Source organism: Purpureocillium lilacinum (genome assembly GCF_023168085.1).
Source record: "Purpureocillium lilacinum CBS 284.36 DNA, scaffold_8, whole genome shotgun sequence".
In the NCBI taxonomy this organism is placed as follows: Eukaryota; Fungi; Ascomycota; class Sordariomycetes; order Hypocreales; family Ophiocordycipitaceae; genus Purpureocillium; species Purpureocillium lilacinum.
Window position 1 is genome coordinate 1,972,674 of NW_027072118.1, and position 23,010 is coordinate 1,995,683.

Genomic DNA, 23,010 nt, shown 5'->3' on the forward strand with positions numbered 1-23,010 from the left:
TGATGGTTTGCGTTGCAGTGTTGTGACGCGGGTGCATAAACGGTGGTGATGGTGGCGAGCAGCTACACCATCGCGACATGTGAACACCACCAAATTGCGGCACGGATTGGGAAACTGAAATGTGTTTGCGAGCATCAGTAGGTGCCTCAACTGAACACCAGCAGTTATCGCGGGACCGCTGAGCAAACCGGGGGGGGGGGGGGGGGGGGGGGGGCGAGCCTCACCACGCTGAACACACTTCCGCACCGGCGCAGCAACCGTACAGGCTCGCCCTCAACACCAAAGTGCGGCACAGAACGGTGAATGAACAGTGTTTTTGGGCATCATGAGGTGCCTCACTGCAACACCAGCATGTATCGCGGGGCCACCAAGCAAACAGGGGCAGCGAGCCTCACCACCACGAACAGACGGCCTCGCCCGCACAGCAACCGCTCACGCCCGCCCTCACCAGCTCCCAGCCACGGGACCCAGGCCCCCTCTCACGCACCCATCCCATCCTACCCTCCCGCCCAGCAGCCGACGGCGGCACTGGTCAACAACATATAACGCAAGATATTGCGTCTTGCTTATAACCCCGATGATCCAAGGGACATGCCTCGATAACTCAGTTGGTGAGCAATCAGCCACCTCCAGGGGAGGCCCCGCCGTTGTCGATTTTCTAGCCCTGATTAGCATAGAGCCTGGCTTTGAGCACTCTGCGGTCAGGGATTGGGACTTCGCCGGTCAGCACTCCTAGGTGGTGCCTCCTTGGTGAGGGGCTTCTTTTTTTGCCCTTGTTTTCGAATGATATTTTTTGGCTCTTGCGATGAAACGTGTCCCTGCATAATTGGCTGCTGCTGGAGATTCTTGCGATGGTATTATTGATTGAATCTAGGCGTTGGTGCGCTGTTGAGGCGGGAGTGTTGATGCTGGTGATGGTGACGTCTGGAGGGGGAGCGAAGTAGACGTGGGGGGCTGGCTGGTAGTCGTTCCCATGCCTGCGGATGAGGGCGCCGACAGGCGGCCTGTGATGGGCCTAAAATGATTTTTTTACAGAGGCCGCGGTTCGACTCCCGCTCGTGTGTTTTTTGGATGTGCCTTTTTGGGTCGACTGATGAGCGCGAACAGAGTGTCTGCTGCCCCGTTGCTGGGAGGGCAGCTCGCCTGAACAGGGCCGGCCATGCGGCAGCGCACCCTTCGCACGACCTGGCACGCGACTGAAGCCGAGACTCGATGCTCTTCATTGAACGCCTTTGCTGATGATGGGACAGCTCTACGAGGTATTGAAGTAACAAAGGAGTACGATGACCACTGACTGAACGCCCCTGCAGCCTGCTCCACTATTGCGCCCAGTTGTCGAATACGCACAAATCTTCATTTACTTGGAAGAACTGCTAAACGAGGGGCGGCATAGCATAGCAATTCTTTTCGTCTGTGCATCTTCACGGAATAAAGCCTGTTGTCGGAGGATGGACGATGATGAATTCCCGTTCCTGCCCCGCCGCCGCCGCACTGCGAAAACCCCCCGAAAAGGGGGCGCAATTTTTTTCCCTTGCCCCTTCTACATTACGAGAACAAGAATATTCGGTCGCAAAGCTGACTACAGCATGTAGAAAGCAGTCAAAAAAAAACGTATTGAGCGTGCCGTGAATATGTGTTGTCGAGCATAATTCCCCATCACGGCTGCACGAGGAGACATGTCGTTGCCCTGGCCCGTTGCCAAGCCGCGGGGCAGATCACGGCGGGGCGCGGTTTTGGTGGGGTGGGGCCGCCGTTGCTGCCACTGCTGTTCCAGGCGGGTTGTTGGTGGTGGTGGTGCAGCCGCCACCAGCTGCAGGCAAGGGTGACCTCATGCTGTAACGGCCGGTCGCTATGCCACACGCACCGCCTCCAAAACAAATGGAACCGCCTGGGGAGCTGGCGAGGGAGGAGGCTTTGGGGAGGGGGAGCTAAAAGTTATTCCAGGGGACCGCCGACAATGAGACCCCGTCCGCATTGAAGCTCGACGCCAAGCCGCTCGCCGCTGGAGGGGGCCCAACACATGCCTCTTTCTTCCATCCTCAAACGCCAGCCAGCCTCCTCTGCCGGCCTCATTATCCTTCTTCTCACTGTTTCGCCCAGGACTGCTTTGAGCCATACCTACATGCGTGCCGCAGCTCCGTGATCGCGCCGACTACAAGGTCGAAGCGACGACGACGACAACCACAACACCCATCATCACCACCACCACCCCGGCCACCATGTCCGACCCCGAGTCGTCCGCGCCCCTGCTCCCCACCTCCCACCCTCACCCTCGGCCTCACAGCGCGCGTCACCACCGCCCCGCGCCGTTGCGGCAGCGGCGCGAACAACACCACGACATCCGCAACGGCGGCGGCGGCGGCGATGACGACGATGACGGCAGTGCAGCCGCCGCCGTGGCGGGCGCAGAGCTGGGTGTGGCAGGCCAGAACGGCGGCTCCCGCGTCACGCGCTGGCGTCGCGCCGGGCGCCGCATGCTCGACTCCCGCAGGAAGCACTTCCTCGTCATGGGCGTCGTGACCCTCGACGTGGCCGCCCTGCTCGCAAACGTCTTCATCCAGCTCATTGCCTGCGAGATGCACCAGCGCCACGAGCCCTGGGTGCTCGCCGTCACCGACGCCCTCGAGACGGCCGGGCTCGTCTTCAGCTCCCTCTTCATGCTCGAGCTTGCGGCCTGTCTCTTTTCCTTTGGATTCAGGTTAGTCTACACGTTCTTCTTCTCTTTCTGCGCACCTGTACCTGCAAGGGAGGGCGTTTTCACCCCTGGTATATGCCATTGCCGCTGACAAGAGAATCTGTTAAACACACAGCTACCTCGGCTCCTGGTTCCACCTCTTCGACTCGGCCGTCATCGTCCTCAGCTTCGCCATTGACATCAGCTCGCGAGGCCTCACCGAGAGCATCGGCTCCCTCGTTGTCGTCCTGCGCCTGTGGCGCCTCGCCAAAATCTCGGAGGAAGTCGTCATGGGCGCCACGGAACGCATGGAGCTGCTGGAGGAGCACATCGACGATCTCGAGAGCGAGAACAAGCATCTCAGGGATCTGCTTGTCCACGCGTCGCACCCAAATGACTGAAATTGTACATGCTCGAAGCGGAGTTGTCGTCTTGTGATATTTAACGTTCAACATTCCGGTCGCATCGCGGCGTGATGGCGTCAACAAATGCAAACTACGTCGTTTCTGCATCACGTCCGGCTCACTCTGTGGTGCGTGCGCGGCCAAATGCCGATCACAGTGTCACAAGCCAGCATCACGGACAATCCTTCTCAGCGAAAGGTTTCATTCGCTGCAAAAGAGAAAACAACCGTACAGATATGTCTCGCCCGTCCATGGTGCAGCCCAAATCCGAACCATCTCTCTGCCCAAATGCAGTCCACCGCGTCCAACAAACGCCGCCCAAATGCTTAATGCTCGTGCCAAGGCTCCCATGTCCCAATTCCCTGTATCGTGCGTCGCTCCGTCTAGCTATAAAATGGATGAAACGTGATGCTCGTGGTACGTTCGACATGATCGTTGCCGCTGCCTGTGGAGGTTAGGCGTGCCGACCTCGCTTGTTTCCGCCGCCGCCGAAAGGGTCCTTGCCTCCCAAGCAGCCTCCGAAGAAGTCCTCAAAGTCCCACCTGCGCTTCGTTCCGGCTCCTCTGCCCAAGTGCGCTCCCTGCCGTTTATCTCTCGCGCCGCCCAAGCGGGTCTTGGGGGCTCTCGGTGCGTGTTCATGCGGCCGGCCGTCAGACAGGTCTAGCGTGGCGATGTTCGGGTACGGATGCGACGACTGAAACGTAAAGCTCTCCTGAGTAGGTACGACTATCCGAGGCGTTTCTTCGGGGATGATGGGGACCGTCGAGATGGGCGGCTCGCTCGCGCGCTGCGGGAGAGACTGCGGCTCGGTGCTCGTGCGTGTGAGCTCAGGCGAGTTCGTTCGGTCGCTTCGCTCAACTTCGTCTTCGCTGTCGTTGTTGTTGCTGCCGAGAGGCGCGTCGCGGCCATCTAGGCGCTCCGTCGCCCAGGCTCGCACCCTCCAGCCCTCTCCATCGCGCAGGCCGAGGTTCTCCCTGTCTAGGAACGTGAGCAGGTCTTCCAGGCACTCTTGGTACCCTTCCGATCGGGCTCTTGATTCGGCGAGGGCAGACGTCTTGTACAGCTTTGTCACAGACAAGGCGGCAGCCTTGAACACGTCGAGAAGCTGCTCGGGAGCCGGCTCCTGGGCGGCCTGTTTACCGGCCGCGCCATGCTGTGGGTTGGAGCCCCTGCCAGAGTCCATCCTCTGGGGGCGATATGCAGTAGCAACGGTTGAATGAGGACCTGGGAACGCGTCAGTTTCCTGCGAGTCTGCTGCGTGGCGGAAAACCTGGGCTCGGACTCACGCTGTGTTGCACGAATATTGGCTGATGCTGGAATGACCCCGCGGCTGACTCAACAGGCGGTTCGGTCGATGGGGGCGTCGAGTCCTGCGACGCGAAGTGTGCGCTTGGTGACCACGAAATGAATGAGTGCCAGGTGGCGATACAGCGAGGGGTTCGGGTGTCGGTGTGAGACTCGGACACAGCGTCTGCTGGAGTTCGTCGTTGCAGCGAGGTTGAGGTGAAGGAGGAACTGGCTGGGCTGTCGAGGCCTGAGAGCCACGCAGGTTCTTGTCACGGGGTCCGCCATGCGAAGCGGGACAGCATGTGGGGTCGAGCGTCTTCGGCCAGCCGCCACGTGATTCTACGGCGCGTTCTGTGCACCTGCAGTACGCGGTTGCGGGTTGGGGGTATTACCCAGATTGAAATATGATTTGCATTTCTAGGAGAAGCCATCCCGGGTTATTTTTAATTGGGATGCTTCTTTGTGGTCATGGTCATTGTTTGTGTCTGGCTTTAACGGCGCGCCTGGCTGGCAGCCACCCTGCAGCCGCAAAGCCAGCGATTCAAAGGGCCAACAAACATTGACGTCGACGCACCGGCTCGGACTTTTCTTGTTCCAGGGGGCGATGCGCCTGTAGCCCCCGTAGGTACCTAAGGGGTGGTGTGGGCCCGGCCTGGCAGACGGGCCATTACACCTCAGGCCTGCAGTCCCGTCTTCCTGAGCGGCTTGGGCGGGTGGATCGTGCACGCGCGCTAGTCGCCCAGCCGGCCTTCGACGGGCACGCATAACTTCGAGATTCCACCACCCTCGTCACTCCATCTCTGCAAAAACACCCTCCCGTGCGACCTCTGGCCACCGGAACACGCGCAACACCCGACACGTCGCGACGCATCACCTGTCGGCACGCTCTCTTGCTTTGCATCAGCAAGAACCACCCCCAGCGTCTCAACTGCGCAGTTCCGCGCATCTACAAACGCGTCGCAGCTGTCCAGTCGCGTTAAGAGGTTTCTTGAACTCAGGACTGTTGCCATCATGGCCCCGCGGCCCCGAGCCAGCGGCGCCGACACGGACGCGTCCATGTCCGACGCGCCCGACTACCATCGTGGCGACGAGATGGTGCGTCTCAAATGCAGGCCTAAGAGCCGAGCCGACATCGTTTGATGCGTTGCTAACAGTGTAACAGGAAGTTGACGAAACTCCCGATTATACTGATTCCGACACCAATCCCAACACAACGGCCAGCAGCGTGGCTGGCGACCCCATATCAGATGGGCGCAAGCGCCGCTCCGAGGCAAACCAATTGCGTCGAAGCATCTTTGGCAAGAAACACGACCGACTCGGCGAGTCCAAGGTACGCGAATTCCTCGCTTCCCCCCGATCGTTACTTGTCCACGCAGAGACTGACCGCAGCGTTCAGGAGGATGACACGATCCGCCGATTTAGATACCTCCTGGGTCTGACGGACCTCTTCCGTCACTTCATCGAGACCAACCCGGACCCCAAGATTCGCGATATCATGGCCGAGATCGATCGTCAGAATGCTGAAGCTGCTCGAGGCAAGAAGGGCGGCGCCAGGCAGGGCGGCGCAACCAGCGAGAGGCGACGGCGGACCGAGGCTGAAGAAGACGCCGAGCTACTCAAGGACGAGAAGCATGGAGGCTCCGCCGACACAGTCTTTCGCGAGTCGCCCTCCTTCATCCACGGCCAAATGCGAGACTACCAGGTCGCCGGGTTGAACTGGCTCATTTCGCTGCACGAAAACGGCATTTCTGGAATCTTGGCCGATGAAATGGGTCTGGGCAAGACGCTCCAGACAATCTCATTCTTGGGCTACCTCCGTCACATTGCCGGCATCACAGGTCCTCACCTGATCACAGTACCCAAGTCCACTCTCGACAATTGGAAGCGAGAGTTCGCCAAGTGGACTCCCGAGGTCAATGTCCTCGTTCTCCAAGGCGCCAAGGACGAGCGTCACAATCTTATCAACGAGCGACTGGTTGATGAAAAGTTCGACGTGTGCATCACGAGTTACGAAATGATTCTGCGCGAAAAGGCGCATTTGAAGAAGTTTGCGTGGGAATACATCATTATTGATGAGGTACGGGCAACTGTCCTTTGCTTCCCCTGGCTAGAATGAGTGCTGATGACGTACAGGCGCACCGAATCAAAAACGAGGAGTCATCCTTGTCACAGGTCATCCGTCTTTTCTCGTCGCGAAACCGCCTGTTGATTACCGGAACGCCCCTGCAGAACAACCTCCACGAACTTTGGGCGCTCCTCAACTTCTTGCTGCCCGATGTTTTCGGCGACTCGGAGGCTTTTGATCAGTGGTTCTCCGGCCAGGACCGCGACCAGGACACCGTTGTCCAGCAACTGCACCGCGTTCTCCGCCCATTCTTGCTTCGCCGAGTCAAGAGTGACGTCGAAAAGAGTCTTCTGCCCAAGAAGGAGGTCAACCTGTACCTGGGCATGTCCGACATGCAGGTAAAATGGTACAAAAAGATCTTGGAGAAGGACATTGACGCTGTCAACGGCGCGGGTGGCAAGCGCGAGTCCAAGACGAGACTCCTCAACATCGTCATGCAGCTGCGCAAGTGCTGCAACCACCCGTACCTTTTCGAAGGCGCCGAACCTGGCCCGCCGTACACCACCGATGAGCATCTTGTCTATAACGCCGGCAAGATGGCTGTTCTCGACAAGCTTCTTGGAAGACTCCAGAAGCAGGGCAGCCGAGTCCTCATTTTCTCTCAGATGAGTCGTCTGCTGGACATTCTTGAGGATTACTGTGTTTTCAGAGAGTACAAGTATTGTCGCATTGACGGTAGCACCGCTCACGAGGATCGCATCGCCGCCATTGACGAATACAACAAGCCTGGCTCGGAAAAGTTTGTCTTCTTATTGACGACTAGAGCTGGTGGTCTGGGCATCAACCTCACATCCGCAGATATTGTCATCCTCTACGATAGCGACTGGAACCCTCAGGCGGATCTGCAGGCCATGGACCGCGCTCACCGCATCGGACAGACGAAGCAGGTGGTGGTGTACAGATTTGTCACTGACAACGCCATCGAAGAAAAGGTGCTCGAGAGAGCTGCCCAAAAACTCCGTCTCGACCAGCTGGTTATTCAGCAGGGGCGCGCACAGATTGCGGCCAAGGCTGCCGCCAACAAGGACGAGCTGCTCTCTATGATTCAACACGGCGCCGAAAAGGTCTTCCAGAGCAAGGGTGCGACGGGCAACATTGCGGCCAGTGGCGCGGATATTAAAGACGACGACATCGAGGAGATTCTGGCCCAAGGCGAGAACCGTACAAAAGAGCTCAACTCCAAGTATGAGAAGCTGGGCATCGACGACTTGCAAAAGTTCACCTCCGAGTCGGCGTACGAGTGGAATGGCGAGAACTTTGCCAACGTCAAGAAGGACATCAGCCTGAACTGGATTAACCCGGCCAAGAGAGAGCGCAAGGAACAGTCCTACTCCATGGATAAATACTTCCGGCAGGCCATGTTTCCCAACCCCAAGGCGGACGCGAAACCCAAGGCGCCTCGGGCGCCGAAGCAGGTGCCGGTGCATGACTATCAGTTCTACCCCCCTCGTCTCCGCGATCTCCAGGACAGGGAGACGGCATTCTATCGCAAGGAAATCGGGTATAAGATACCCCTTGCAGATGGAGATGAGGAGACTCTGTCGGAGCGCGAGGCTGAGCGGGCGTTGGACCAGCAAGAGATCGACAACGCGACTCCGTTGACGGAGGAGGAAAAGCAGGAGAAGGAGGAGCTGTCCGACCAAGGCTTTGGTCACTGGAACAAGCGAGACTTTCAACAATTCGTCAACGGGTCCGGCAAGTACGGCCGCACAGATTACGAAGGCATCTCACAGGAGATTGACAGCAAGACTCCGGCCGAGATCAAGGCCTACGCCAAGGTCTTCTGGCAGCGCTACACCGAGATTGCGGATTACAACAAGTACCTCAAGGTCATTGAAGACGGCGAGGAGCGGACACGGAGGATCGAGAACCAGCGGAAACTGCTGCGCAAGAAGATGCAGCAGTACCGGGTGCCGCTGCAGCAGCTCAAGATCAACTACTCTGTGTCGACGACGAACAAGAAGGTGTATACCGAAGAAGAAGACCGGTTCTTGCTGGTCTTGCTGGACCGGTATGGCATCGACTCGGAAGGACTGTACGAAAAGATGCGCGATGATATCCGCGAGTCGCCCCTGTTCCGCTTCGACTGGTTCTTCCTCAGCCGCACACCAACCGAGCTGTCCCGTCGATGCACTACCCTGATCACGACTATTGTCAAGGAGTTTGAGGATGTCCCGTCGCGGGGTGCCAACGGCGTGAATGGAAAGACGAAGCGCGACCCCGACGAGGAGAATGACGAGGATAGCGTGCTGGGCATGGCCCCTGCCAAGAAGAAGTCAAAGAACGGTGTTAAGGTACGTGAAGCACTCGACGTCGGCCATACCGAGCCTGAATTAACAGTCATCACAGAACAAAGCTCTTGACAACGTCAAGTCGAGCAAGGCTAGCTCAGCAGCGCCATCCAGGGCTTCTAGTGTGGCATCGTCGGCGTCGAACGCAGGTGCCAAGTCCAAAAAGGGCAAGGGGAAGAAGAGGTGAAGTAGGGACTCGGGAGATGGGGAAATGTTGGTTACGAGGGCACGGGTGTCTAAGTGATAGATTGGCGTTTGGCGGGCTGGTTGCGGGTCCCAGGCCAGTAAAGGCTGGGAATGAGGAGACGGTGGCCGAGTTTTGAGTGTCACCAATGTTCCAATAAATATGTACGGATGTCAATTTGACCTAGATCAACAGCGTTGGAACGGCCCGGTGTAGTGCATGGGACGCGATGAGGTATACGGGGTGTACAGCTCACTGTGACACAGCAGAGCGGTGCTGACTTGCCCGAGTAATACTTGAATTTCCCACACTACCTAGCCAGTCATTCCGTCGTCCATAACCACCAGTCTCCCGTCGCCTCGCCCGGCGCGGACAGACGCACGCTTGACGAGTTTTTTACAGGACCCGTACCCGCCGGCCCTGTCCTTCGTCGGGGCGGCCTCCCGTCCGCTGCGCCCGACCAGGAGCCGGCAGTCCTCAAGAACATTCGAATGATTTCCTTTCCTTCCCCAAAACGCCGTACTATGCAAGCAGACAGGAAAAGACGACGCTCTCTGCCCTCCGGCGTGCGGCCTTACCGCCCCCTGTTTGCCCTCGCAGTCGATAAAGCGCTCCTCAGTCAGGCGGGGATGGTGATATATCGGTCTGTCAAGGCGAGACGGGTGGACCGCGTCGGGGAGAGCGTGGAGAGAGAACGCAATAGGTCCGGTTCACGAGTGGGGGCCGGCCGTCTACTGCATCCGGTTCGCGCGTTCCCTCTCGACCTCGTACATGAAGTCAAAGTACCCCTTGTCGAAGTGGTGAACGCGGACGTAGCCGTCTTCTCCGCCGCTTGCGTAGCTCTTGCCGGTGGGGTCGGCGGCGACGGTGTTGAGCGGGCCGAAGTGGCCACGGACACGGCCGATCTCGTCCTCGAAAATCTTGTGGTAGAATCGGGCCTCGAACTTGCCCTGGCGGGCGGCGGTCGTGGTGACGTCCATGGCGGCCTGGCCACCACCGAGGATGACGAAATCCTTCTTGGGCGTGATGGTGGCGCTGTTGAGGGGCGTGTCGGCGGGGTAGGTCTTCATGACCGTGAGGTCGCGAGCATCGATGAGCTGTTTATTATGTGAGCAGATGGCCATGCACCGGGGGCTAGTGATGAGTGCCTACCTTGGCGGTCTTGTCCTTGCAGGCAGTGATGAAGTAGGTCCGGTCCGTCGACCACTGGAGATCGACAATGGGCTGGTTGAGCTCGTGGATGGGCACGTTGTCCAGCAAGTCGCCAGTCTTGCCGTCATACTGGGAGATGCTACCGTCCTCGTGACCGGCAATGATGTACTTGTTGAGAGCGCTCCAGCCTGCGACGGTGGCCTTGCTCTCGTCGCAGACGATGGTGAGGACCTTCTCGTCGCTCTGCTCGGCCTCGACGTTGGGGTTGATGTCCATGACGACAATGTTGCTCAGGTAGCCCATGCGCTTCTCGGTGACACCCAGCAGCTTGGTGCCGTCTTCGTTGAACTCGACACGCTTGACGGCCGTGGGGAACTCCCAGACCTTGAGGCAGCGGCCCGTCTTGACGTCCCACAGGCGGATCGTGTTGTCGGCGGCGCCCGAGGCGATCATGGTCGTCGTGGGGTCGACATCGACGGTCCAGATGGCACCGACGTGGCCGTGGTAGGTTCCGATGCGCTCGCCGTTGTGAGACCACCAGGCGCAGATGTGCTGATCCTTTGCGACGGAGAAGATGACATCGCCGTCGAGGTTGTATCTATACCGCAGAAAGGACGAGACATGTTAGCCAGCGGGATTTCGAATCTCGGGCCCCTGCCTGTTCGGAACGGCACCCGAGGTGAGGGGTTCGAGGGTCGCATACCGGATCTGGGTGAGCGCACGCTCGTGCCCAGCGAGGAGAATGGGTCTCATGATGGGCGGGTTTCGGTCGGATAGAACGCTCTCTTGGGTAGTCGACCAAGGGAGCTTCTGGTGTGGCGGGCTGTTCGGGGACGAGGAGCGGCAGGTCGAGGCGGAGGCGGGAGGGTATAAATTGTATGGACCGGCGTTGGATGAGGATCTGAGAGTGGGCTTTGAATTTTTGGCGATTGTGCGTTTTGGTGGGGCAGAAGTTGCTGGCAGGGGGGAGGAGGGGAGTCATCAGTTTCGCACTGCGCTCTTACTTGATTGGGCCTGATTAGGTCAGCGGTTTGTGGAGGAGCATGTGCGAATTTGGGGCTACCCTCGAGCAAAGTAGCGCGATGATTGGCCTGTAGCTCTGCCCCGTGGGGATTTGACAAGCCACCTGTTAGATGTGGTACTTGCGACACTTCCCGAATTGGCAGCGCCAACAAGTACCGACCTTGCCTCCTTCGCAAGGTTCGCACCGCGACATCATCTGTGACCAACAGCACAGTCATAAGAGTCAGAGACGCGTCTATGACACAGGCGTCATACGATACAAGTTCAACCTGAGGCTCCTAGACAAGCAACAGCAGCGTACGAAGAGATGTGCCCATTTCGGAGCTCGCCGTCTGAGGCGCGAGTGCCTTGACATAATGGTGATGAGTCTTGCCGCCACCAGATGCCCTTCTCAGCAACGCACCACCCACTACGCTGCTTGTCTTGGCAAGTTGGCTTGGATTCGGATGAAGCGGCGGCAGCTAGTCTGACGACCCCTCAACTCCAACGCCAGACGCAACACGTACAGGTCATCGTTTACCGTCGGGCCGGACTCAATGTGAGGGGTCGGTCACGTTCTCTGAGCCACGAAGCTGCAAGCCACGGACGGCTGATGGTACGACGAGCCGTGCCGAAGAGCTGGATGAAGTGAGGAGATGCTGGAGGCATGCGTGAACGGCCATTTATAGCTTCACGAGCTGCCTCAACCGTGGTTAGCCTCGAGCGCCGGTGTTGGTACGGAGTAACGCGAAGCATCCGATCAGCGTCCGGGTCCGTCGGCTCGTCACCATACGGGCAGCTGTTTCTACTTGGCGTTGAGACAGCTGAGGGAGCAGATGACATCTCACGGGCCTCATCAGGCACTTGGGTATAAAAGTACGGGGAAGTTGCCGCCCAGACCACCCATCGTGACGCCTCGAGGGCAACTTCTTAGGTGATGAAAAGGGGCGGCGCATCCACGCCATTGGCTCAGCACTCGGGGTCGCAGGTACGAGCTGTCGACCTGCCCGGTCCGTCGCTAGTCGAGTCGATGAGTGTTGGCGACAGCAATCTCCACCGAGCTCTCGAGGCAGACGTTCCCGGAGACCTTGGGTCGTGCGTCGTCCCGGTTATAAAACCCAGAGGCAAGTCCGTGGCGGGCGCAATTTAAGGGACACCGAACCCACATGGCTCCGCGCGCCAGGCCACCAGCTCCAGCAGGCCAGAAAACGTCGGAACTCCCGCGCTGACGGCACGCACACGCACACACTGGCCGCCTGTCACCCTCGTCAAGGTGCCAAACCCGCAGGGCTGCAGCTGCGCGACAAAAAGCCCCCATCTGGAACGGGAACGGGACCTGGACCTGCACCCGCGGCACTGGAATGGCACGTCGCCAGGCGCTGCACGTGTCGGCGAAGGCGGCGGCGGCGCGTCCGGCGTCGACAGCCCAGTCGCTGAGGCCTGCGCGATTGCCGCCGGCGGCGCAGATCGTCGCTGAGGCCACAGCATGCACGGGCGGCCGGACGCCGCGGCAGCAGGTCGCCCGGGCGCCGCCGTCGGAGAACAACAACCTCAGCGGGAGCTGGACGAGTCGACGGAGCCGCTCCAGTGACGCGACTGCTGGGGCCGCACAACCAACAGCACCAACGGCACCACTACCATCAGCGCTGGAGGCGCTTAGTCCCGGCACCGGAGCCGGTGCAGCAGCCGCTCCCAGTCCCGCCAGCCGCAGGGCGATCCGCAGGGCCCTCAGCCCCGAAGCGCTGCAAGCCGCTGCCACTGCCGCTGCCGCCGCCGCCCAACCAGTCCAGCTGTCACCATCTTTTTCTCCGACCCGTTTTCGCAAATATCGGACGACGACGGCTTCCCCATCTCTCCTGACGCTGTCACGCCGCTCAGCGCGCCTGGGATCCGCTGCCTCTCTCGCCTTCCAGACCTCTTCTTTCTGCAGCTTCTGCCACGGCCGCAGACTCTTCACCACGACCCCGCCCGCCATGGTTGCCCGCCGGCTCGATGGCACTGCCATCGCCAAGAGCATCCGCGAGCGCATCGGCGCCGAGATTGTTGAGAAGCAGAAGCTCAACCCGCGCTACAAGCCATGCCTCAAGATCATCCAAGGTGCGTTTCATCCCTCGCGAGACCGGCGAGCCGGATCTCGGTGCCTTGCAGGCCAATTGAGCTGACTGAATGCTGCGACAGTGGGCGACCGCTCTGACTCCTGTGCGTCCTGTCATACCCCGCCCCCGCATCGTGACCCTCGATGCCGCGGCTGCGCGCTGGCGTGCTAACTAATCCACAGCCACGTATGTTCGCATGAAGCTCAAGGCCGCTGAAGAGGTACGACTACATGACAACAAACCTTGTCATGCTTTCTGGTTCAACGCTTACGCTACTGACAGGCTGGTGTTGCGTGTGAGCTGCTGCACTACCCCGCCGAGATCACTGAGCCCGAGCTGCTGGACCAGCTCCGCCGCCTGAACAACGATCCCACGGTCAACGGCATCCTCGTCCAGCTCCCCCTGCCGAGCCACATCTCCGAGTACAACGTCACCTCGGCCGTCGCCGACGAAAAGGATGTCGATGGCTTCGGCACCAATAACATTGGTGAGCTGGCCAAGCGTGGCGGCAACCCCATCTTCACCCCTTGCACGCCCAAGGGTGTCATGCACCTCCTCCGCGAGGCTGGTATTCCCCTGGCCGGCAAGTCGGCCGTCGTTCTCGGCCGCAGCAACATTGTCGGCAGCCCCGTGAGCTACCTGCTCCGCAACGCCGACTGCACCGTCACCGTCTGCCACTCCAAGACGGCCGCGTTGGAGTCCTACCTCAAGAGCGCCGACATTGTCATTGCTGCCATCGGACAGCCGCAGTTTGTCAAGGGCGAGTGGCTAAAGGAGGGTGCTGTGGTCATCGATGTCGGCACCAACTTTGTCCCGGATGCCAGCAAGAAGACTGGATACCGCCTGGTCGGTGATGTCGACTTCGAGTCTGCCTCCCAGGTCGCCTCGGTCATTACCCCCGTCCCGGGCGGCGTTGGTCCCATGACCGTGGCTATGCTTCTCGAGAACGTTGTTGAGGCCACGACCCTCTTCTTCCAGAACGAGAAACTCCGCAAGACTATTCCTCTTCCCCTGAAGCTCGAGAGACCTGTCCCGTCAGACATTGCAATCTCCCGAGCTCAGACGCCCAAGCAAATCACCCGCATCGCTGCCGAGGTCGGCATTGCGCCCCACGAGCTGGAGCCCTACGGGGCCTACAAGGCCAAGGTCGACCTGAACCTGCTCAAGCGACTGGAGCACCGCAGGGATGGACGCTACGTGGTCGTCACAGGTATTACCCCTACGCCCCTTGGCGAGGGCAAGTCGACCACCACCATGGGACTTGCACAGGCACTGGGTGCCCACGTTGGCCGCCTGACCTTTGCCAACGTGCGCCAGCCCAGTCAGGGCCCGACCTTTGGCATCAAGGGTGGTGCTGCCGGCGGAGGTTACAGTCAGGTCATCCCCATGGATGAGTTCAACCTGCACCTCACGGGTGACATCCATGCCATTACGGCGGCGAACAATCTTCTTGCTGCGGCGATTGAGACGCGTATGTTCCACGAGAACACGCAAAAGGACGGCCCGCTGTACAGGCGATTGGTTCCTGCCAAGAACGGCGTGCGCAGATTCGCCCCGGTCATGTTCCGCCGCCTGAAGAAGCTCGGCATTGACAAGACCATCCCCGACGAGCTCACCGAGGACGAGATCCACCGCTTTGCTCGTCTCGACATTGACCCCGAGACCATCACCTGGCGACGTGTGCTGGATGTCAACGACCGCCACCTCCGGGGCGTCACCGTCGGCACGGCGCCCACGGAGAAGGGCCAGAGCCGCGAGACCGGCTTTGATATTTCCGTTGCTAGCGAGTGCATGGCCATTCTCGCCCTCAGCACCAGCCTTGCGGACATGCGTGAGCGCCTGGGCCGCATGGTTGTCGCCACGTCGCGCAGTGGCGACCCGGTGACGTGCGACGACATCGGTGCAGGCGGCGCCCTGACGGCGCTCATGAAGGATGCCATCAAGCCGAACCTCATGCAGACGCTCGAGGGAACACCGGTGTTTGTCCACGCCGGGCCGTTTGCCAATATCAGCATTGGCCAGAGCTCCATCATCGCCGACAAGCTGGCGCTCAAGCTCGCAGGAACGGAGCCCGACGAGGACCACAACAGCACGGCTGGTTTCGTCGTGACCGAGGCCGGTTTCGACTTTACCATGGGCGGTGAGCGGTTCTTCAACATCAAGTGCCGCACTTCTGGGCTGGTGCCCGACGTGGTGGTCGTCGTTGCGACTGTCCGAGCCTTGAAGGTGCACGGCGGCGGCCCGCCGATTGCGCCCGGCGCCCCGCTCAACCCGGTCTACAAGGAGGAGAATGTGGACATTCTGCGTGCAGGCTGCGTCAACTTGAAGAAGCACATTGCCAACGCCAAGTCGTTCGGTGTTCCCGTCGTCGTCGCCATCAACAAGTTTGCGACCGACACGGATGCCGAAATCGCCGTTGTGCGCGAGGAGGCCTTGGCCGCAGGCGCCGAGGACGCTATCCTGGCAGACCACTGGGCTCAGGGCGGCGTCGGAGCCGTCGACCTGGCGCAGGGCGTCATCGCGGCCTCTGAGAAGCCCAAGGCCCTAAGCCTGACGTACGGACTGGACGGCTCCGTGCAGGAACGCATCGAGGCCATTGGCAAGAAGATGTATGGCGCCGCCGCAGTCGAGTTCAGCGAGCTGGCACAGAAGAAGGTGGACACATACACGAGGCAGGGCTACGGCAACCTGCCCATCTGCATCGCCAAGACGCAGTACTCGCTGTCCCACGACCCGGACCTGAAGGGTGCTCCCACCGGCTTCACGATTCCCATCCGGGACGTGCGCATGGCCGCCGGTGCGGGTTATCTGTGAGTCATGCTTTGTCCTGGACGCACAACGTCGCTAACATGTGCAGGTACGCGCTTGCTGCTGATATCCAGACGATTCCCGGCCTTCCTACGGCGCCGGGCTACCTCAATGTCGACGTCGACACTGAGACGGGCGAGATTGATGGTCTGTTCTAGAGGCCATGTTCCTCTCATGGTCCGCCCTTTGTCTGGGCACGGGCCGTGCGAGCCCGTTAATATGCATAATTTTGCGCGTAGAGCAGCCTTTTGGTTTTTTGCCTTTCAACTCAACGTGGCATGGCCGCCGGAAGACAGGGAAATGTCGGGGTTCATGGAATTCAACACATGGCGTGAAACGGAGGGCGTGGGTTGGTCAGTTGACAGACTTCGTAGCACAGACGTACGAGGCATGAAGTAGACGCAAAGACGTCGTTTTTTGGATCATGGCGACAGGGCCCCCATGTGCCTCACCCCTGGTCATCTTCGACATTGTTACCACAACCGAATGCCATTGTGTTCGACTCCTTGTTGCTGTCGATCAGATGACGTGCCCGTAGATGGCGCCAGATGGACTGCGGATCAAGCTGCCGAGTCTGGACGATGGCTGCCGGGGGTGCGCCCTTGAGTGAGGCGGGCTGGCTCTGTTTCAACATCGGCTGTAAGGCAGCTAATAAGCGCAGCAGATGTCGCTGTCGAAGCGAAGGGTCTGCAGCGCGTGCGGTAGGCGAGCCGCTGCACTCGCGCCGCATGAGGCTTGCCCCTTCGATAGACGGGCGGGAAGAATAACCGGATGACCATCTCGGCAGGGCCTCTGCATGGGGTAAGAAGCGAGCCTCGGTGGCTGGCTGGGCGGGCGGCCGTGCGGGTGAGCGATGTGTGACGGATCTCGACGACGAGCCCCCCCTGCTTTGCTTGCCCGCAGACACACGCGCATGGGCGGGGAGTCACGCAACACAACGTAGCACGACACGGCGACGGCATGGAATAGCAGAGACCGGGCGGCCGACTGCCGCCTTTGCATGTCCTACCAGGCAGGCTGCCAGCCATCCAGACTTTGGTTTGGTCATGGCAGGGATGGGGGAGGGGACCCAAGCGGGCTCGATGCCGGGGTCGCGCGTGCGGAGTTACAGTACAGACAGGGCGAGGTGGGCGAGGCAGGAGAGACGAGGGCGAAGAGGGTGTGGTGAGGGTGCCGGGCCGGACGGAATCAAGGGCCCGAGTAACAGCCCGGGAGCGTCCTGTCCGCAGAATATGCAGGACGGTACAGTACTGTACTGTATACTACGTATATTCAACGATGCGGAAGAACACGCGCAGTGCACCATGGAGCCCACCCTGACAAGAACAATGCGGGCGCTGGAATCGACGAGGCGGCCGTAGCGTCGCGCGTGGCGGACGACGAGCCGAATGGTGTTGGGTGGTGGATGCGTCGTTGTCTGCGGTTGAGCCACCGCCATGCGGTGTGAGGCACGGACTACCAAGCACCAACACTCTCGCCTCGTCTTTTGCTGTAGTACTTATCTTGATACTGTAAATTCTTCTTCAGTAATCGGTTGCAATAGACACGCCGTTGGCCCTATTCTGCGCAGTCTCCATGGACATGTATGCACTGTAACGCACCCGGCGGCGGCACACGATGCGCCGCAACAGTGTACGGATGTAAGTGTAGTATGTAAGTCACCAGGGAAACGCTCCAGAGTGGTCCAGCCATGAATTCGCCCTTTTCTCGCCTTCACGGTCAAACACGGCTGTGTACTAGCTCAGGAAAGCGACAGAGGGAGCAGTGATTGCAGTAGAGTCAAGCACCTACCTATAGTTCTGTAACTTGGAGAGCACGCCTCGGCACTTTAATTTTCAAGGAGAGTGGGGATGGGATAAGGAACAATGCAAAAACGAGGCGCGATTATGACGGCCCACGGGAGAAAGAAGGGGGTTGTCCGTCCGTCGTCCATTGGCGGGCGGGCGGGCGACCAGCCCCGGCCGCCCGCCGCCAGAGCCGAGCAGGCCCCCTCCACGGCTCCAACAACGTTCGAGATGACGAGACGGCGGGATGCAACCACGAGGGCTTCTGCACAGACGCTGGCGCCTTGGCAGGGCAGGGCAGACGACGCCGACGTACGCATTGACGCTGTGCGGTACTGAGCTGTATCACTTTTACCGTTCTGGAAATGTAGATCTGGGTTGTGAGCTGGGGCGGCGCCGTGGCTCGGGCGCCGAAGAACAATGGAAGGCGTGTCTTACACGCACGCTGGAGGGGGACCTCGAGGGTATCACGGCGGCGATGCGGCAGAGTCAGCGATGCGCACGAGATGTTACGAACTTACGACCAACTCTTTTGTACGAAGTATGTACGGTACAGATACATTCCCTGGGGAGGAGTAGGGGCGACCAACCACGGCATTGTCATTGACGACGGGGCAAGAACCTTGGGAACATCGGAAATCCTCGATGCTTCCGAGCCGTGCACCGCTGTGCCGGCTCTCGTTACGAAGCACTATATCCACGACACCGGGCGACGGCACGGAAATCTCCGTCCGCGACGGTAGGCAGGTAGGGGGTAGGTATTGTACCAGATGCTGCACCTCTGCGGCTCGTCATACCTTATTTACTGTAACAGAGACTGCGCTCGTTGCATGTATGCACGTATGCCTCGCACTTGTACTACACTGCTGTACGTACGTACAGTAGCATTCTCTCGTCCTGAGCAGGGCTGCTTGCTGCATTGTGTGCAGCGGGGAGGCGTCGAGAAATACGCCAAGCAGGGGGAGCTTGGTCCAGCGCCAATGCTCGCAGGGCTGCGTCGCCCGTTGTTGGGTCGGTTCGGTCAATGCTGATGAGGATTCTTAATTCCTCGTTACCTAGAGCCCCCAGCCCTGCGCCCACTGTCTGTTCCCTTGTAGCTGCCGCCACACACCCAGGCCGTGGCGATTGCCTCGGGGCGCCGTCTAAGCAACACCAGAAGACCGCGAGAAATGACACCTGCCTGTATTGCTCCGCAACTTAAGGCGATCTGCTACAGTACAGTATCTGGAACTTTGGTAATGATGGGTACGACAGGAAGCGGCGCATGTGAGCACTGCCGACGCGGCATCTGACCCGGCGGGCGCTGACGGCCGTGCTCCGCCGTTCCGCGACGACGACCAACAAAGAATCCCGGCACGCGGACAGCCACTCACCCTCATACAGACACAGACGCATTCGACACCACAAACTCCTCGTTTCACCTTCCCAGACGAGGCCGCCGTCGCCGCCCCGCTGCTTTGGAATCCAGAAAACACCTACTGTACCACTGTAGTATACACACGCGCGGGATCGCCGTTTTCTCCGCTCCCATCCCATGCCACCCCCGGCCATCCCCATCCCATCCATCCATCTCTACCTCCCATCGCCGCCCACAAGCCCCCGAACGCCCGCCCCCCTTGTAGTTGCGCGCGTGGCGCGAGGACCACGACCGCCACCAACGGGCGAGGTAGGCAGCGGCACACTACCACCTACGGTGAGAAGGGAAGAAGAGAGGATACGACGCGGCGGCGCCCATCGCCGCCAGGACGTGGATATGGGAGGGAACGGGGCGGCGCTGGGGGGGGATAAGAAGAATAGGCTTCCCGTGCCACAGCTCGCTGCACACACACACACACACACACACACACACACACACACGTATACTAGAATAAAATCATTCATGACGGTGCCACGTACTGTACTAATGGACGGGCCGTCATCACGCACAGGCCCGGGTGTTCGTCTGGCTCGGCGGCGGCGGCGGCGGTCGTATTTGCATGGTCGACACCCCCCCCGTCTCTCTTCCACTCACGCACTCACTCACTCACCGGGCCGTTGAACAAACAACTGGCAGTTGCCGGATCTGCAACTTTTTTTCTCTCCCTTTCCCCGTCCGTGCTCCTCCTCCTCCTCCTCCTTCTCGGATTTGTTCCTTTCTCACCAGTCCCCGTTGCCCTTCTCCTCCTCCTTCTTCTCTTCTTGCCTGTCGTGTGTGTGGACAGACACACAGGCTCCCGTTGGCAGCGGCAGCATAACTCTCACACGGGGCTTTCGTCTGGTCTGCCGCCATATTCGTGACCTCTGTGCCTGTGTGTGAATCGCATTATCACGGCCATCGCGCCATCTATTCAAGTGTCTGATGGGAAGTGGTGGTCTGAGGGCCAGCAAACCTCAACAGCACCGGCAAAGTTCCCTCTAAGCGAGGGTCGAGTTCCTGAATCTTCACGCCGGTGAATTACTGGGGACTGTTCGAATCCGGTGACCGACCTGGCCAGGGGTCATCGATAACGTTCGCGATGGGGACGCTTTCGCTTCTCTTTGGGGCCAGCCTCGTCTACTGGGCCTACTTTTACGTGTCACGCCTACGGCACAGCATCTCGGAGGCCAAGCGAAGTGGCTTCAACTACGTCGTCGTTCGTAAGTTCACTCCCGCCGTTGAGTCTACTTGTTGAGCCCGTCAAGTCTTTGCTAACAGCTGTCCAAAAGCTTGCAACCCGCTCGCGCAGCACTGGCGCGTGCTGTTCCCCCTATGGTCTCGCCTCGTCAGGCTTCTCCCCGAGAGCTGGTGGGAGGAATGGCTCGAGTACGAAATCTCCCCTCCCGCAGGACGCTCCAACATCCTCGAGACTCATATGTGGACAAAGCTGACGAGATGGCCCTTGTAGAATCATGACTCCCGACAACATCTACTGGTCAGGCTGGAAGCTGTTTGAGCGCCACGGCGAGGCCTTCCTCGTCGTGTCCCCCCGCTCGCGCCTCCTGTACGTGGCCAACGCCGAGATGATCACGCACATTGTCACGAAAAAGGAGCAGTTCCCCAAGTGGGCGGCGCGCTACAGCATCCTGCGCCAGTTTGGCGAAAACGTCATCACCACCGAGGGCCAGGCGTGGCGGCTGCACCGCAAGGTCACGTCCGCGTCGTTTAGCGAGCGCAACGCCGCCCTCGTCTTCCGCGAGGCCATTGTCCAGACGCAGGGCATGCTCCGCGGCTGGATCGGCCCGTCCGAGACCAGCAGCGAGGTCCTGCGCACCGTCGAGCGCGATGCCTTGCGCATGGCGCTTCACATCATTGGTTACGTGGGCTTCGGGCTGCGGCTGCTCTGGCCTGGGCAGACGGTGCCGGCGAACATGGACCCCAAGCAGGTCAAGTACGCGTCGCTGCAAGCGCCTGAAGGGCACAACATGAGCTTCGTCGACACCATGTTGAGCGTCATGCACAACATGCTGTTGCTGCTGCTGACGCCAAAGTGGATTCTCAAGGCCTGGCCTTCCGAACGGACCAAGGAGGCTGCCATCGCATACGACGACTACACCAAGTACATGGAAGAGCTGATGGACGACAAGATAGACGAAGCGCGGCGCGGCACCCAGCCTGAGGGCATGGACCTCATGGGCTCTCTTGTGCGGTGCGCTTATGAAGCCGACGCCGCCAAGAGGAGCAACGACAGCGGCAACAAGGCGACGAACCTCCCGGTTCTGAGCCGGCAAGAGATTATTGGCAACGCCTTCATCATGTTCGCGGCGGGGCATGAGACGTCTGGCGGAAGCATGCACTTCCTGATGGTGCAGCTGGCGACGAACCCGTCGGTGCAGCGCAAGCTTCAGAGGGACATTGACGAGCTGTTCGGCGACTCGGACCCCAGCACCTGGGACTTTGACTCCAAGATAAACGGCATGACGGCGAGCATGATCGGGGCGTGCATGTACGAGACGCTGCGCATCCTGCCCCCGGCCGTCGAGCTCCCCAAGGAGGTGTCCCGGCTGGCGGACCAGCCCATCACCATGGACGGGCGCGAGTACGTGCTCCCCAAGGGCACGGGCATCGCCATCGTCAGCTCGGGCGTGCACCTGAACCCGCGGTACTGGCCGCACGGGGAGAGCAAGATCCGGCGCGACTGCAACGACCTGCGCGACTTCCAGCCGGAGCGGTGGTTCCAGAAGTCGGGGCTCGGGGCGAGCGGCGTCGAGGACATGGCGGGCGCCGACGCGGAGCAGTACGGCGGCTACGCGGGACCCGACACCAACGCGCAGCTGTTCCGGCCGGTCCGGGGCGCGTACGTGCCCTTCAGCGACGGGTCGCGGTCGTGCCTGGGGCGGCGGACGGCCCAGGCCGAGATCACGGCCATGCTGGCGGTCATCTTCCGCGAGTACAGCATGGAGCTGGCCGTCGACGAGTGGGCCAGCGAGGACGAGGTGCGGGCCATGAGCCGCGACGAGCTGGCGAGCCTGTACCGGCGGGCGCAGGACAAGAGCCGCTGGACCGTGATGCAGGCGTACAGCGTGATTACGCTCACCTTGCACGGCGAGCACCACGTGCCGCTGAGGCTGGTGAGGAGGGGCAACGAGCGCTTCGTCGACTGGGTGGACGAGTGAGGGAAGCCATTGGGGGGAGACAGACACTGGGCCGCAGAGAGAGAGAGAGAGTCCGTGCCGGACGACGCAAGGGGATGATGGAACTGTATTACGAAAGAGCTGTACGTGCACACGCATATGACCTGCATACTTGAAAGTTGGCGGCCCGTCGTTCTCGCAAGCTGTTGTTTATCCGGGCTGGTTTACACAATTTGCCCGCTGGCATGTGTCTGTCACCTCCCTCACTTTGCCTACTTTGTCTGATCACCCTCGGGACGGGGAGCCAGCACCAAGGGGGCCACGCCATGCTGCTTGAGCACAGCTGCTCTCAGCTCAGCCCAACAACGCGCGCGGGCAGTCAGCACGCGTTGCAAGCAAGCAAGCAAGCAAGCAAAGCAAGCGCCGTGTCCAGGACTGTATGGGCGTGTGTGGGCGTGTTGATTTCCCGTCGTCATCGTCGGCCGTTCGCGTCGACTCGACGGAGCCAATCTGGTCAGCGCGTTGGGGATGGGCAACGATGGGCATCCCGCCTCGCCCGCATCGCATCAAGTTAGCCTGGCTCAAAGGAGATGAGACCTGGTGAAGAGGGAGGGGTTCCACCACCTCAGCGGCGAGGGCGACAGAAAATCGAATCGTGTTGCCGTGGTGCCAC

At 60.2% G+C, this 23,010-nt stretch overlaps 6 protein-coding genes across 6 annotated transcripts; 4 read left to right on the forward strand and 2 right to left on the reverse strand.

The window, feature by feature from the left end:
- Nucleotides 1–2,474: 2,474 nt before the first annotated feature.
- On the forward strand, nucleotides 2,475–3,075 carry PLICBS_010331 (uncharacterized protein; the record flags this gene model as incomplete). Its single annotated transcript, XM_018326566.2, has 2 exons — nucleotides 2,475–2,698; nucleotides 2,811–3,075. The coding sequence occupies 2 exons, from the start codon at nucleotides 2,475–2,477 to the stop codon at nucleotides 3,073–3,075; spliced, it is 489 nt and encodes a 162-aa protein (XP_018174886.2).
- Nucleotides 3,076–3,532: 457 nt separating this feature from the next.
- On the reverse strand, nucleotides 3,533–4,261 carry PLICBS_010332 (uncharacterized protein; the record flags this gene model as incomplete). The annotated part of the gene is made up of 1 exon (XM_018326565.1): nucleotides 3,533–4,261. One exon carries the CDS (start codon nucleotides 4,259–4,261, stop codon nucleotides 3,533–3,535), a length of 729 nt encoding a protein of 242 aa, XP_018174885.1.
- Nucleotides 4,262–5,376: 1,115 nt separating this feature from the next.
- PLICBS_010333 (uncharacterized protein) lies at nucleotides 5,377–8,968 on the forward strand (the record flags this gene model as incomplete). Its single annotated transcript, XM_018326564.2, has 5 exons — nucleotides 5,377–5,460; nucleotides 5,528–5,695; nucleotides 5,762–6,442; nucleotides 6,499–8,784; nucleotides 8,840–8,968. The coding sequence occupies 5 exons, from the start codon at nucleotides 5,377–5,379 to the stop codon at nucleotides 8,966–8,968; spliced, it is 3,348 nt and encodes a 1,115-aa protein (XP_018174884.1).
- A 728-nt stretch (nucleotides 8,969–9,696) lies between these two features.
- Nucleotides 9,697–10,870, reverse strand: PLICBS_010334 (translation initiation factor eIF3 subunit; the record flags this gene model as incomplete). Its single annotated transcript, XM_018326563.2, has 3 exons — nucleotides 9,697–10,062; nucleotides 10,118–10,715; nucleotides 10,821–10,870. The coding sequence occupies 3 exons, from the start codon at nucleotides 10,868–10,870 to the stop codon at nucleotides 9,697–9,699; spliced, it is 1,014 nt and encodes a 337-aa protein (XP_018174883.1).
- Nucleotides 10,871–13,092: 2,222 nt separating this feature from the next.
- Nucleotides 13,093–16,181, forward strand: PLICBS_010335 (tetrahydrofolate synthase; the record flags this gene model as incomplete). The annotated part of the gene is made up of 5 exons (XM_018326561.2): nucleotides 13,093–13,216; nucleotides 13,298–13,318; nucleotides 13,398–13,435; nucleotides 13,498–16,025; nucleotides 16,073–16,181. 5 exons carry the CDS (start codon nucleotides 13,093–13,095, stop codon nucleotides 16,179–16,181), a joined length of 2,820 nt encoding a protein of 939 aa, XP_018174881.1.
- A 4,121-nt stretch (nucleotides 16,182–20,302) lies between these two features.
- Nucleotides 20,303–22,379, forward strand: PLICBS_010336 (uncharacterized protein; the record flags this gene model as incomplete). Its single annotated transcript, XM_018326559.1, has 3 exons — nucleotides 20,303–20,423; nucleotides 20,493–20,589; nucleotides 20,672–22,379. 3 exons carry the CDS (start codon nucleotides 20,303–20,305, stop codon nucleotides 22,377–22,379), a joined length of 1,926 nt encoding a protein of 641 aa, XP_018174879.1.
- Between the last annotated feature and the right edge of the window lie 631 nt (nucleotides 22,380–23,010).